Source organism: Natator depressus, chromosome 18, assembly GCF_965152275.1.
Source record: "Natator depressus isolate rNatDep1 chromosome 18, rNatDep2.hap1, whole genome shotgun sequence".
Classification (NCBI taxonomy): Eukaryota; Metazoa; Chordata; order Testudines; family Cheloniidae; genus Natator; species Natator depressus.
The window spans coordinates 5,410,364-5,425,275 of NC_134251.1; the positions used below are offsets into that span (position 1 = coordinate 5,410,364).

General features: G+C 45.4%; 2 protein-coding genes across 2 annotated transcripts; one reads left to right on the plus strand and one right to left on the minus strand.

Annotated features, from left to right (window-relative positions):
• The first annotated feature begins 401 nt into the window (after nt 1-401).
• On the plus strand, nt 402-4,856 carry GUCA2A (guanylate cyclase activator 2A). The gene is made up of 3 exons (XM_074934019.1): nt 402-510; nt 3,886-4,072; nt 4,593-4,856. Exons 1-3 carry the CDS (start codon nt 439-441, stop codon nt 4,655-4,657), a joined length of 324 nt encoding a protein of 107 aa, XP_074790120.1. The 5' UTR covers nt 402-438; the 3' UTR covers nt 4,658-4,856.
• Nucleotides 4,857-9,179: 4,323 nt separating this feature from the next.
• Nucleotides 9,180-14,235, minus strand: GUCA2B (guanylate cyclase activator 2B). Its single transcript, XM_074975443.1, has 3 exons — nt 14,017-14,235; nt 11,402-11,591; nt 9,180-9,844 (listed from the first exon to the last, which is right to left on the minus strand). The coding sequence occupies exons 1-3, from the start codon at nt 14,089-14,091 to the stop codon at nt 9,777-9,779; spliced, it is 333 nt and encodes a 110-aa protein (XP_074831544.1). The 5' UTR covers nt 14,092-14,235; the 3' UTR covers nt 9,180-9,776.
• Nucleotides 14,236-14,912: the final 677 nt, after the last annotated feature.

Here is a 14,912-nt window from a genome sequence, read left to right on the forward strand (position 1 = left end):
CCAGGTTATTCCATGTACTGAGTCCAGTGAAGGCACTAGTAGCTGACAGTGTTCTGCACCTCCTAGGAGGCACTGAGCAGCTCGCAGTATTGGGCCATTGGTTGCCTTTGACCTCCATCACAGCTGGGCTACAGAGGCTGTCAGTGATGAATTCAAACATAAACACCAAGCAACAGACATAAAACTTCAAACAGGTTGATCACGGCTTATTGTTATCTTTTATTTGGCCTCGTTTCCATGCAGGCACTTCAGCTGGCTCTTTGCCAAGGAGATTATAATTGACCCTAGCCAGTGACAGTGGTGTCTTAGTTACACAGTAACTGCAGGGGAACCCTTTAAAAATCACACCTTGTTGTCTTCAGGTTAAAGGAAACCAGGTCCAAAGAACTTCTAGGCAAGGTGAGAGCTCAGAGGCACTTCCCGAGACTTCTGGTCACCATGAATGCTCTCCTAACTGCAGTTCTGTGTCTGTGCACCCTGGCAGCTTTCTCTGACTGTGTCACAGTCCAGGTAAGAGTTTTTTAATTCCTCCTGCAGCCCCAGGTGCATCACATAGAGCTAAGCAGGATTAGCCTGTGGCAGCAAACTGGAAAATACCCGCGCTTCTGACCATCTATCGTTAGTTTAATCTTTAATAATACCCCAAAAGGGCAGGAAGCGATGAGCGTGCAATATGGCTGGTCATGCAGGAGGTTGCTACTGATGCGCTAACTTTGACCAGATTGTGTAAGGAATAAATTCCAATGTTAGCGGGCCCAGTTGTGAAGCGCGTGCCAATTCAGGAACAAAACCCCGCCCAACATTTATTTTAAAAAACCCAAATCAACGAACCAAAAAACAAACAAACAAAAGACACCATAGAACTAACGTGATATTGGCAAGCCACCACCTCGTTCACTTTGCCTGTGTTTATATCCCTTCCCCACTCCCTGTCACCCTGCTCATGTGTTAAAGCCCTTCTCCACATTCTGCGCCTGTCCTTTGCATTTAGGTTGTAAGGTCTTTGAGGCAGGGTCTTTCTCTTACTCTGTTTGTTCAGCAAAATGGAGCTTTGATCTTGATGGACCCTCTTCGTGCTGCAATCAATAATACAAATAACACTTATAACCATGATCATAATCAGTTTCTTCCTCTGCTAGGCAGGTGGCTATTGGCTTGTCCCCTTCTGTCCCCTATAACTGCAGTAACCATGATGCCCCAGGTATTTCAGTATATAAATTTGGGTTTAACAGGTCCCTGGGTTTGATTTTAAACTAGTGCCTGAATTTTTTCGGAAATAACTGAGAACGTAGAAAGGTGCAGTGAGATAAAACTCAGCAGGCAGCCTATGTGTCAGACAAGGGGCAAATCTATTTAGGCAAGAGGTGGGGAGGATAAAGAATTTGGGATTAGAAAAAAAACCCATATACAACACACTAACTTAATGACCAGTATCACAAAGCCTAGTCAAAAATATCTAATAAAGCATAAGGTTTCCTCAAAATCAACACTTTCCTTCAGGAAAAGAGGGATTTTGGCTGAATTTTCCATTAGGAAAATCTAAACAAGTGTTTTATTTCAGGTCAATATTAATGTATGTATCCTCCTGAGCTGCCACAGTGCCTCATGGGAGTTGTCGTTTGGGTGCCTCATGCTCCCATTCTACCCTATAGGCCATGGATAGACTACATTTCCCTTGATGCATCATGATGTCTTCCTGTGGCACATTGTGGTGCATCATGGAACCGCCATGGTTCGGTAGGCCTGGTTACATCAGGGTATGTCAGCACTTGCTCACACAAGTGATCTGTAAGGCCTGCTCAGGCTTGTGTGGCCATGGTGTGACTCCTCTGCTCAGATACCTGTCAGCACCCTATCTCACCCTCCTCAGATGGACAGTAGAAGTGCAGAGGGTGGCTCTCATCTGCCTCCCTGATCCTACTCCTTCCTGCTGGGTGCTGTTCGGCAAAGAGAAGCAGGTCCCACGAAGGATACTCCATAGGACTCTCCTCTCCCTTATCTCCTCAGGCACCTTCTAGAGGCTGGGGTTATATAAATGTTTACTGTCCCGAGTATAACTAATCTTACACTGGTATATCGCACCTTTCTATCCAAATGATCACAAAGCCACACAAACACTATGGGTGACATTCAGCCATCTGCACAGGGCAGCATATGCCCTATCCACCACTGTCATCCCTTAGTTTGAAAGCTTGCTTTCCCTCTGGTCAGGATAAATGTCACCACAGAGACATAGGCATCACCTCACTTTACACTGAAATGCAACCATCTCTAGGGCTGAATTAAAGCACGCCACGATTTCAGGACCAGAAGGGACTATTGTGATCATCTAGTCTGACCTCCTGTAGAACACAGGACACAGAACTGCCCTGAAATAATTCCTGTCCGAAGTAGAGCAGATCTTTAAAAAAAACATCCAATCTCGACATTAAAATGGTCAGTGATGGAGAATCCACAACGACCCTTGGTAAATTGTTCCAATGGCTAATTACCCTCACTGTTAAAAAGGTATGTCATATTTCCAGTCTGAATTTGTCTAGCTTCAACTTCCAGCCATTGGATTGTGTCAGACCTTTCTCGGACAGATTGAAGAGCCCATTCTTAAATATTTGTTCCCCATATAGATATGGATAAACTAGGATCAAGTTGCCCCTTAACCTTCTCTATGTTAAAACTAGATAAATTGAGCCCCTTGAGTCTATTACAAAAGGCAGGTTTTCCAACCCTTTAATCATTCTCATGGCCCTTCTCTGAACCCTCTCCAGTGTATCAACAGCCCTTTTATAGAGCTCCACAATAAGAGTAGAGCAGTATCAGTAATAAGTTGACATAACTGCACCGTTTTTAATGCTTTGCAAACAGCAGCCAGGAAGTGAAGGGAAACTATTGTAAATAAATGGCAGCAGGTGGCAATCCTGAACCTGGCTTCTCCTAACACAACGGTTATAACCTGTAAAGGTCAGACTGCCATGCTACATCAGGGGAGAACATAGGTCAGTTCATTAGAAAAAGGAGTCTGAAGGCCAGGAGATGATAATGCCAGCTGCTTTGCTGACTCACTCTGCAATCACTGGACCTCCCTTGTGCTTCATTCAGCCAAGCTGAGACAGCCGAGTGAAGAGCCCGAGCCCCTCTGGAAGCGGAAAGTGCTGGGGATGTGGGTGAGACGGGGGGGGATCCTGGGACAGTGGCCAAGGCAAGTGGAGGAGAAGGCTGGAAAGGTGTGTGCGGCAGTGGAGGAACTTTGGGAAGGTGACTAATGCATTCGGTGGGAGAATATCACCATGTTTTCTGTCCCACATCATCTGAGCAAATACCCCGTGTTGTCATGGATGCCTCCTCCTTCTGTGCACAAAGGAATTTCCATAACAGAACAACACAAGGCTCCATCTAATCTAGTAGCCTGAATTTAGCAGTGTCCAGTGCCAGATGGTTCAAAGACAGGTATACAGTTGAGTTCTCCTGCACGCACCAGTCTTTATCCAACTGCCCTTGAACAGTCAAGGATTTCTGTAGCTTGGGGTATAAAATCCATGGAATAGACCAAATTGTGGAGTTACTTTTGATTTACACCAGTGTAACAAAGAGTAATTTGGCCCCATCAGGGACTAGATTCTGCCACCATTGCTCCTGCTGAGTAATGTCACACTTCATGAGTATCCCACTGAAAATAAAGGGTCCATTTGTGTATTAAGGTTCTGCTCAAAGGGGGTAAAGATGGCTGTATGGAGACTTATGCTGGGATGTCTCGCTAATGTGTGGGCTTCTACTAAGGTAGCCCTCTTAGAAGAAAGACTTAATCGATATATAAGGCTCTAGGACTCTCAAACTGCTGTAGACTGAAGAGGGACAGAGTGAGTTTCAATGTGTGTCTCTCTTTGGCAGGTGGGAAAGTTCTCATTCTCCCTGGAGTCTGTGAAGAAGCTGAAAGACCTCATGGACAGTTCTGTGACCAGGAATGCTCAGCTGCTTAGTGCCAGATCCGCCCCTCTGTGTGCCAGCCCTGACCTTCCCAAGGAGTTCCTGAGTCTCTGTGACACACCAGACGCGGACCAGATATTTCAGGATTTACGTAAGTGTTTACTGTTGGTACCCTAGAAGCCAGCCATGTTCAGTAGGAAAAAATCCTGCCCTAAGCATCCCACAATGCTGCTTTGCCTTTCCACTCTCAGCACACTCTACTCCCCACACGCCCCAACACTCTAGTACCCTGTGAGTCTCCAGGCTGAACATTGTGAGGCCATCGGATTCCCACTACACTGTGGGGTTTGATTTCCCATTTCTCTCTCTGTCCTGGGGAGGATTTTCTCCCAGGAGAAATTCAGTGTTGATCAGCTGCGTGCAGCTCTTTCACTTCCTTCCCCTTGTGGTTCATGTACATTCCCTCAGAGACTCTGTCACCCTCCAGGAGGCCTGTGTCCCACCCCTCAGAGCAAAGGGGCTCTCCATTTGGCTGTGAAGTGTGACAGGTATGTACTGACCAGGCACCATGGCTTGGAAGGGTCTGTGGCACTGTCAGCAGTTGGAGTGCCCCTGGCATTAGAGGAAAGAGAGAAGCCAGCCCTAACCTTATCTGTTGTCTTTGATTTTAGAACCCATTGCAAGTTCCCCCGAGCTTTGTGAGATTTGTGCTTTTGCTGCATGTGCCGGCTGTTGAAGAGAGTCTTCCTCAGCCTCCAGCCCTGGGAGGTATTACAGCAGCACTGCTCCAGCGCCCTCCATTGCCCTTCAACCTCTGCTTTCCGCTGACCCGAGAAGACAAGACAGTGACACTATGACTCCCTCCATCTTCTTAACACCTCTCTCTCATGGCAGCTTCAGTATTGCCAGCACTGAACATTGAAAATCATCAGCCAGACCCCACCTCACAAATAAAAAATGATAAATCTGGAGGGGTTTTTTATTTGTCTTCTAGTTTCTGAGCCTATAGGGAACACTCCAGCCATGTTTTAGACATTTTCTCCTCTACTATGAGGGACGGAAACTTAAGTTTGTGTTTTAAATGATAGACTCTCACATAATCACTTGACTCCAGGAGCTGGTGCTTTAAAATACACCAAATATCACAAAATGCACAATAAATTCACAAGAGTTGGCAACACTGCTAAACCACACAAGAGCCAGCAACGTGGTGTTCATTCTTATCTGTCCACCAGGCCTGCTCCCCACTCCATAAACCCATCATTTATTTAGTAGGGAACAGGCAAAGCACTAATTTTCTTCAAACATACACTTCAAACCTTCATCTATTTTGAGATTTTAGCTAGAAATTAAACCTTCATTGAGCACTGAAAAATCTTTGGATGACGATTTTTTAATTCCAATTTTAGGCCAAGACCGGGAATAGAACCATAAGGGCCAAAATTAAGCGTCACAATAAAAGCTGTTCTCACGAACGCCCCAGTCCAGAAATCTCATTAGAACCTGATTCTGCAAGATTCTCAGGGTCAGGGCCTGATCCTGCAGGCTAGCTCCCCATACTTGATCACAAATAATTTCCCATGTCAATGTTTCCTTCAGAGCACAGGTGAGCAAATAACTGAGGTTTTGGTTTAGTAGCTGAACCAAACAATCTGGTAGGGGTTGACCTGAAACAGATTTTTCCTGTTTGTTTTGTTTTTTCTCACTGAAAGGAAAAAACCAAAAAAGAAAATGTTGTTGCCCATCAAACTAAATATTTTGTTCAACCCAAAACTATTTTTTTCTGTGTTTTCATTTAGTTTGCAAGTGATTTTTACCTTTCCTTTTTAAACACAAATCTAACTCCACTTGGAAATAGAACATTGTTTCAGAATAAAAAGAATGTTTCCTTTAAAACCTGTTGAGATGAAACATTTTGACTTTGGGGAATTCCACCCCCCACCCCCAGATGAAACTGTCGCCTGAATTTGACCCAAATTCACAAATAGGTTTGGTGGACCCAAAACTGCATTTTTCGGTGAATAAAATATTCATCTGAAAAATTTCAAGCCAGCTCAACTCCTGCGTCAGGACCAGCGAGTCAGAACAAAATAGAACAGCACCATGGCAGCAACTGCTCCTCCATGCTGCAGACAGACCCACACATCAGGAGTTAGGCAGAATGAATAGGAAAAGCATTACACATTTTTCAATTAACTACCCCAATGGGCAGGTGCCTACATCATCTCTAGCCCCCTAGGGGGCTGCATCAGTAGAGAGCATGAAGACTGATGAAGCCTGGAGAGGGAATGGCTCTCTCCCTGCAGAAGTGGTCCCCCCAGCTCAGGCTTTGTGGAAGATTAGCAGAGCAGTGTGTGGGGCAAGTGTCGACTGACACTGCCCAGGCTAGGCATGTCTCGTGGAGAGATGATTTCAGCCTCCTATCTAGGTCTCTTTGTCCAGCAACTTCACCAGCACCAAAAAAATACAATTAAATGAATTGACAAGGGGCTGAGGGTCACGACTGTCCACTTGTGGAGAAACATGGCCTATGGCCAGCATAAGTTACATGCTGTATTTCTTTTCTCTGCCTCTTTGCATTGTGTGGGAACTATGCCAATAATGTGAGTTGTCTTTCTTCAGCTGACTGGCAGGTTCCCCCCTCCCCTCTGAGTGGTCCCCAAGGGGAGTTCTTTCACCTTTCTTTCTAGTGAAGATTCACCCTCACTATTTACTCTCAGAATTTGAGAACATGGAGCAGACAGAGCAATAAATGATTGTGTGAAGCACACTCATGCAAACTTGAATTTCATGCGCAGCAGCTTATAAACATAATCAGAAGCCTTCCCACACACACTTTCCACAAATAAACAACACCACGTCCTCTCCCTTTAAAACTATTGTAACATTGCAGTCTGCCCTTCTGGCCTCCAGCCATCCACAGGCTTTTTTGTCTTCCAACAAAACAATCCAACCTGTGGCCTAAATTCTATTTTTGTGCAGAGACCTAAATTCTATTTTACATCTCTGTCTTGGACCTCTCTCCAAACCAAGGTTCAACCCCTGACTCAGATAGGAATGACAAAAAATATCATTTTGTGTTTATTCAGGAAAACAGATGTCTTTTCCACATGCATTCATAGAATATCAGTGTTGGAAGGGACCTCAGGAGGTCATCTAGTCCAACCCCCTGCTCAAAGCAGGACCAATCCCCACTTTTTTTTTGGCCCCAGATCCCTAAATGGCCCCCTCAAGGATTGAACTCACAACCCTGGGTTTAGCAGACCAGACCAATGCTCAAACTACTGAGCTATCCCTCCCCCCTAAAAAAAGCGGGGGAGCCTTTGAGGCTCCCAGCCAGTCTTGCAGAACAAGGGGTTACTACCGTTTACATCATTATTTACAACATATCAAGCAATCATCTTGAATTTATTCAGCTGCAAACCTTCTCGAACCTAAAGCTTAGTTACCTTTTCTCCCCCACAACCTGAACATACCCTTGTTTCAGGCTGACCTTGTGTTATTCTAACCTGACCAAAGCCAGCAAGTATTGGAAATCTGATAGGAAAGCAAAGATTTGACAGATTTCCCTTCTAAATTCCAGACCAAAATAAGCTTCTAAATTTCCTATTTATCCAAATTACAACTACGCATGGTTCCAGACCACCCACATGTTACCCATTGCTAACCAGGATAGGTGTGAATGACCAGTAGCATAGAGATGTCACAGAAAGAAATTCATATTTGGATGCACACATCTGGAGGCAAAGCCAGAGTCATGAAAGATTTAGTAAAGGAGGAAACTGAAACCTAATGTGGATACCTGTGAATACAGAAAGTGCTTGGATCTTCAACTGAGACTCAGCAAATAATAATGTGTGCAAGTCAGCAAGACATAAATATCAAAGGAAAGTTGGGTTTTATTTTCCATGCAAACAAATGAGGGTACCTTGATTTGCCTAATTCCAAACATAGTGAGATAGACACTAAACTAGAGTATCTGTGCTTTGCAGGGTGGGTACACTATAGCCAGACTTTGATACTTAGACCTGCCACAAAATGCCAGCTGTTAACGATAATGTTAATTACAAAAGAAACATTAGTTATTGTGTGCATGAATGAGTGTTAATTTTCTAGTATGAATTTGTGACCAAAGTACCACTTAACCAGAAAGAATATCCACTGACAAGTAAGAATGTCCTGACTATTGTTTATTTATTTACTTATTTTTAACTATAATGTTTCTTTACATCTTTTTCTGTAAGTGGGAAATAACTTGCTGATATACAGAATATGGTAAGTGAACAAGACTTTATTTTTAGCCACGCAAACCTGAACAAAATACAGTGATTTGTTTTACAATTAAAAAATGCACCTATTAATATATACAGAAGAACAGCATAACAATGCACAGGAGCTGCTTATCTCAAAACTATTGAGATTAAAAATTACGGTGATAAAAACCAAACCGGGTGACAACTGACAAGGATGTGTATTGTACTCTGTAAATGTAGAAAAATTGTGTTTTCCTCATGTATATTTCAACTGCAATTACACCACAAGACCTGGATTGTGTGAAATATTAAAGTGTACCTGCTTGTTGCAGTATTGAGAGATAAATGCACAAGTTATCACTACAGTGTTATTACTAAGAAGTCAGTGAAGGTGCAGCAGAAGAGCAGCAAACTCAAACGAAAAAAAAAGCAGTCTAAGGCTCACAGATCTCAAATGGCAGAAAATACACCTATCCCTAGATGAAATTATATAGCTTTATTATAAACAGATCCACATCATAGGGGTGCACATACATGTAACACCCAGGAAGACATGTGCACACAGCCAGCACAATCTCATGCACAAATCCTTTACTACATGTACATAACTTAAGCAGTAAAGAAAAGATAGGAGTGGTGTGAGGAGCCTAGCAACTAACCATCAACTTGCCAGAACCCCACCAGGCTATAGAAAGGTCTCCCTTGAGTAGCCTCTTGCATCAATAGAAAAACAGATACCACAAAGAAAGGGAAATGTCCTGGAACCCTGGATTCCCATAGCCCAAACCCAGGAACAATGAGAGTGGCTTGCTTCTAAGCTCGGGAGCCAAGCACTGCCAAGCAGAGAAAGAAACTGCTGATGCTGCCCTGGGCAGGAGGAGAAAGCCCCCTTGCCGGTGGTAGATCATCAGTGTTCTGCAGCTCAGCACCTATGCTAAGGAATTTATCATTGCTGGGGTCAGGTCACAGGGTCCTCCTGGGAAAAATTCTTGGGGGGGGGGGGAAATATTGTGGGGGGGGTTGCAGAGGGCGGCAGGGCAGGTGGTTGGTTCAGGCTGATCAGCAACATTAAGACAACTAAATGGACACTGAACCAATCCTGTCTTTAACCCCACGAGTGCAGGTGAAGACAATCACACGCGGAGTTAGCCCTCACAAGGTTTTTACAGGAGATGATATGATTCCCCAAGCCTCCCACCCATCCTAACAAAGCTTTGAGGAAAGTGAAGCCGTGACCCTGGCGTGGGTGTTGGGAGGGGATCTTGTTTGTGTTTCTCAGGGCTAGTCTACGCTAGACGCACTACATTGGCACAGCTGCACCGCATCTGGTGAACAGCTCTCCCATCGGCATAATAAATCCACCTCTGCAAGAGGCAGTCGCTGTGTCAGCGGGAGAAGCTCTCCCACCGCTTAGGTCGGTGTAACTCACGTTGCTCAGGGGCTGGCTTATTCACACCCCAGAGCCACATAAGTCATACCAAAGTGGGTGGTAGTGGAGACCTGGCCTAAAAGAGAATAGCTTTGCCAGTGCAAATGATGCTGCAGGATAAATGCAGAGATTGCAGGGCTTGGCTGGCCCCCTATACATGGTTTCATCCTTCCTCAGCGACAACCAGCGCAGGCTGCATTGGCACAGATTTCGCATATATCCATGTCTTGGACAGCCAAGTCTGTTCAAAAAGAAAAGAGAATATTTCAGTGATACTGTCAGGGCATTTCTGGAGGGGAATTGAGCAAGCACATCAGGGGACAGAGACTCCTTCTCACTGCTGCTTTGGGAGCTTTAATAGTCACCCAAACGAAATAACAAGGGAAACTGCACCTTGTAAAGTCTGAGCTGAAGAGCGACATCTTTTACCAATACACTGGGGAAATAGTTATTCAGGGACTGAACCAGGAACACTCGGTAGCCCAAACCTGTGCTGTCCAGAACCGAGATTCATCAAGTTTAAAGCCAGAAGGGACTATTAGATCATGTAGCCTCACCTCCTGGATATCCCAGGCCGTTGAATTTCACCCAGTTATCCCTGTATTGAGCCGATTAATTTGTGTTTCGCTAAAGCATCTCCAGAAAAACATCCAGACTCAACTTGAAGCCATCAAGAGATGGAGAATCGATCACCTCCCTTGGTACATAGTTCCCGTGGTTAATCACCCCTGCTGTTAAACATTTTGCCTTATTTCTGATTTGAACATGTCTGATTTTAGCTTCCAGCCCTCAGTTCTCGTTCTTTCTCTGCTAGATGAAAGAGCCCTTTAGTACCTGGCGCTTGAGCTAACAGCTAGATTGTTCTCACATGTTGGAGTCTGGATTTGGTGACATTCAGGGTACACATCTTTCCTTTGGACTGAGGGAGTCTAGTCTGGATGGTGCTTATCTGGGAAGGGCCATTACAGCAGTCTTGATCTAGTGAGTTGTAGTGTTAGAATTTTTTTCTGCAGTGCTCAGAGAGCAAATAAAATTCAATGACAAACATTATAGGGTTTCATGCAGGAATCACTGGGAGAATTTTCTGGCCTGGGCTATGCAGGACGTCCGACTAGATCGGGGTGCCCAACCTACAGGCTGTATACGGCCCACCAGAGAATTTCATAAGGCCTGCAGTCTGTGTCAACACAATACACTAACGGCCGATTCACTGGCGTTTTGTCGTCATGTTTACAACATTTTAGTTTACACAAATGTGTAAACAGGTTGGTTCTAATTGTACAGTATTGTATCTAAATACATACACAACAAGATGAACATAAAATAGAAATCAGTACAGGTGACTGTAAAGCTTATTAAAAATCTACAGAATCTGCATGGCCCACACAAGGGTGTGCTTAGGGTTATGTGGCCCTCCCGTGTAATAAGGTTCAGCACCACTGGACTAAATCACCACAATGGTCCCTTCTGGCTTTAAACTCAGCTAAGTTGTAGCAAGAACAATTCCCCCGGGGGAGCTATCCCCTGGTCGCTTCAGCTTGACCCAGGTGACTCCTGCATCAGCAGGAGTCACTACAGAAATCTCTGTGCTAGCTAGTGTCGACCTCAGCACTACTGCAGTCTCTACAGGGACTGCCTGCTGCAGAAAGCTCATGGGTACACTATTATCAGCGGCCCTAGTAGCAGGCCGAGAGCCTGGGGGAACAGTGCACTTCTGTTTCTTCTGGCTGCCGCTCTCGAACGTTTGCGATTGAGCTACGGGGGCAACCCGGGAAGCTGGAGAGTAGGCATTACGTACTCAGCCTGTTAAAGATGGCGGGTGCATCTTCCCTTTGACATACGGGCTGAAATTCTTCAGGCAGCTCCGGGTTTGCACACACAGAAATGAAATTTGTCCTAGCCATCATACGGGGACTGGCTGTGGTGTTCACAGCCAAGAGTTCCTTCAGCTTCTTCACAGCCTCTAGCGGGAACGAGAATTCCCCCTCCTATTTAGAGAGAGCCAAAGCAATACGTCAGGCAAGGAGTCACTACACAGATCCCTCTCGCGTCACCAGAAGCCAGTGATGCCAAACACGTGCACAACGTTACATCCCAGTGGGAAAGGATGGTGCTCACTGTTGAGTTATTTTGGAACCGCAGGAGGGGACCTGTTAGATGAGCACTCGCTGTGGCCCAACTGGCAGTTCTTCAGTACAGAGACCTTTGAGATCACCTCACCATGTGACCAAGCTGGCCAATCAGCTAGCCAGAGGCTTTCTACCCATCGTACTGACCAGCAGCAGCTGCATGCAATATTGCGCTTATCCCTGCCAGACCCTTCAGCTAAAAGTCTCATCTGCTCTGGAGCGTGGATAGAGAATGAAGAATGTACCCGCTCCGTGAGGAGGAGCCCTGTCCTTTGCTGTGGTCCAAAAAGAGTCCTATATTGTTATGTAAAAGCTGGCCCAGCCCTGCGGTGGTGACTACTGTTTCTACTCAGCTTGGTACCAGCATCAGACGATGCTTAACAGATAGGCAACACTACGCATTTGCAGTCCAATGGGAGAGGGATGGGTAGGTAGGAGGGAATAGACTAGGTGGAGTAGCAGGGCTTGGAGGAGCAGAGCTTGACTCATCGCCCCCTTCCTTTCCCACCAGACAGAATGTCTGTTCCTGGGCTGCAGAGCTGCCAGATTTTAGAATGGAAGTTGAAACATTTATTTGAAAATGATTTCTGTTTACACTCCACAGACGCCACATGCCTCACAAAGCATCTTTTATGCATCTCTGCAATGTGCCATCAAGATCTGTACCATATGGCAGGTACTTTGTTTACCCTACACAGCCCTTGAAAGCACATTGCAAAGTCACATGGATGTCAGTCACCATCTTGCCGAAGATGCTTTGTTGGTCATGTGGCTTCAAGGACATATGGAATGAAAGCAGGCAGAGGGATTTCACAAACCAACAGTGTCAGTGGGGTTTTTGTCTTGAGAAATCAGTTTGAACCTGGGGAAGCTGATCTGGCCCAAGTGAAAGGGCTAGAATCCTGTTCACAAATGAATTGCACAAGCATTCAGGTCTCATGAATGGCAGGGTGAAGCCAAGATCAGTGAATATCAACACAAGGTTTAAAAAATACAAATGAACTTAACATTCTGTACAGTCACAGGTAATAGCCCTGCCCACAGAGCTGGGCTCAAAGTGCAAGGAGCTGGATGCTTAGAGCTGAGCTTCTTACACCCCTGCGTGAGTGTGTGCACGTGGACACTCTTGGAAAGACATTTGGTTTGTTACTGGCAGTAGAATAAGGAAAGAGAACCAGGGGCAAACAGCACATTAAAGATACGAGAAAAGGCAAAAACAGGTTTAATTAAACGTGGCTTCATGGTGTATAAAAATAGCCATTGCTACAGCCACAAGGCAGACAGGAAGTTGGAGATTTTTTTCCTTTCACAGAAAACCATCTGTTCCCACCCACAGTCCTTGAGCTCAGGATCAGCTTGGGAGAAAAGGAAGAGGTGACGTCACAATCAGCAGCACCCTGCCCCAGAAGGGGAAAAGAAGAGTAAAGCAAAGCGGAGCTACTGTATAACAGTTCCTGGCAGACCTGCCCCACACGCAGAGACTTGATGAACAGCTGATGATATTATACACCTTGGCATTCCAATGAAGTTAGTGAAATGGCAATGGAATTCAGTGATCATGGGTTCCTGCTGGGGTCTGAGCACAGACAGAATTCTCTCTCTCTTGTTCTCTGTCTCTCTCGCACGCACACACACACCCACCCCCTTTGGGTCACATTTGCAAAATAACACAGCATCCAACAGCTTCCCGTTGTTCCCAAAGGCACCAAGAGTGCGTGCTGAGCACTTTTGATAATCTGGCCTTATTTACCACACCCCTTTTGATTTAATAGCCTTTAGGTCCATTTTTTATTCCCTATGTGACATTTGTGCAGGCTCTGTCACATAAGTTAGCTGATTATTTGCAGGAGGAACTTCTGCCCAGAAGCAGATTAGCCAGGTGGGCCAGAAATAACTTAACCCCTTCTGTGAAATAGGAGATGTCCCTAATCACTGTGTCTGGAGGTGCCTGGCAGCAGGCACATGCCAGGCCACCATTGGGCATACACTTGGCACTTATAGTCCAGAACATCTCTCATTGGAGGAGTCCAAAGCATTTGTGCAAACGATCAAGTCTCACAAACCTAAATAAATACAAACCCCATTATAAATACAAACCCCATTATACAGATAAATGGAGGCACGGAGAAATGAAGTCTGTGCATCCTGCTGAAGCTGTGGCATGGTGAGGATTAGAACCCATGAGTCTACTTTATAATCTCCTCTTCTAACCATGCTCCCTTGCATCACAGTTGATGAATCTGTAATAATTAAAGAACAGAGGTCTGAGAGCCCATGATCTCACCTGGACATAGACAGGCTGGGAGCTGGGCACCAGTATCAGAAGCATAACAGTTACTGGGAAAATGACGCCTTTCATGGCACCTGCAGGTTCTACTCCCTTTTCTTCTCAGGCTACGACTTTTGTCTTGATTTGAGTGCTTCGTTCTCCTTTTCCAGTGTCTCTCTGGCTCCTTTTCTCTCTCCTCCTTTAGATTCTGAATACTCAGTTCCTCTAGCAGGCAGGCCTGTTTCTTCCCAAATGGAAGGGAAGCTTTATAAGGCCTTCACACACCATTGACTTGGTCATTCATTAATCCAATCACTGATTGAGCAAATTTATTGCCTGGTAATTAACACTGAAAAGACTAATGGTTAACTACTTATCAACAGAGCAGGCCAGCCCCACCCATACAGGTCCCAATGTTTATGAGTCTCTTCAGGCCTGGGAAAGTGGCTATAGCACAAGGAACCACAAAATTCCAGCTCTTACATGCCTAATCCCAACGTACTGTCTGAACCACGTCCCCCCATGTGGTGTGTCCTTAATTTCCCGGCCAGCTCATGTGTCCGCAGCGTTCTGAGAACAAAAGAGGATTGAAAAGAGATAAGAGGCATTTGGCCACTTGAAGCAACTGCTGGTCACTTGGCTCGCTCCTGGAACTCCAATGAGTAAGGAATGCAGTGAGGGATCTGGGGGATTTGAATGTGCTCAGGACCCGAGGTACCTGCAGTGGGTGGATCAGTGAGTTTCTCTCCCTGCTGCTCTTTGAAGCACCTTAATAGGGTGCTCCCATATGCATGGTACAGCCTAGCCCCAGAGCAGCTCCCAGCCAGTGCAAAAGAAACAGTACGCAAGGAATGCAAAGGGATTGTGCAAGAATTTCTCATGGTCCTTAACAATGACACAGTCCTGGCAAG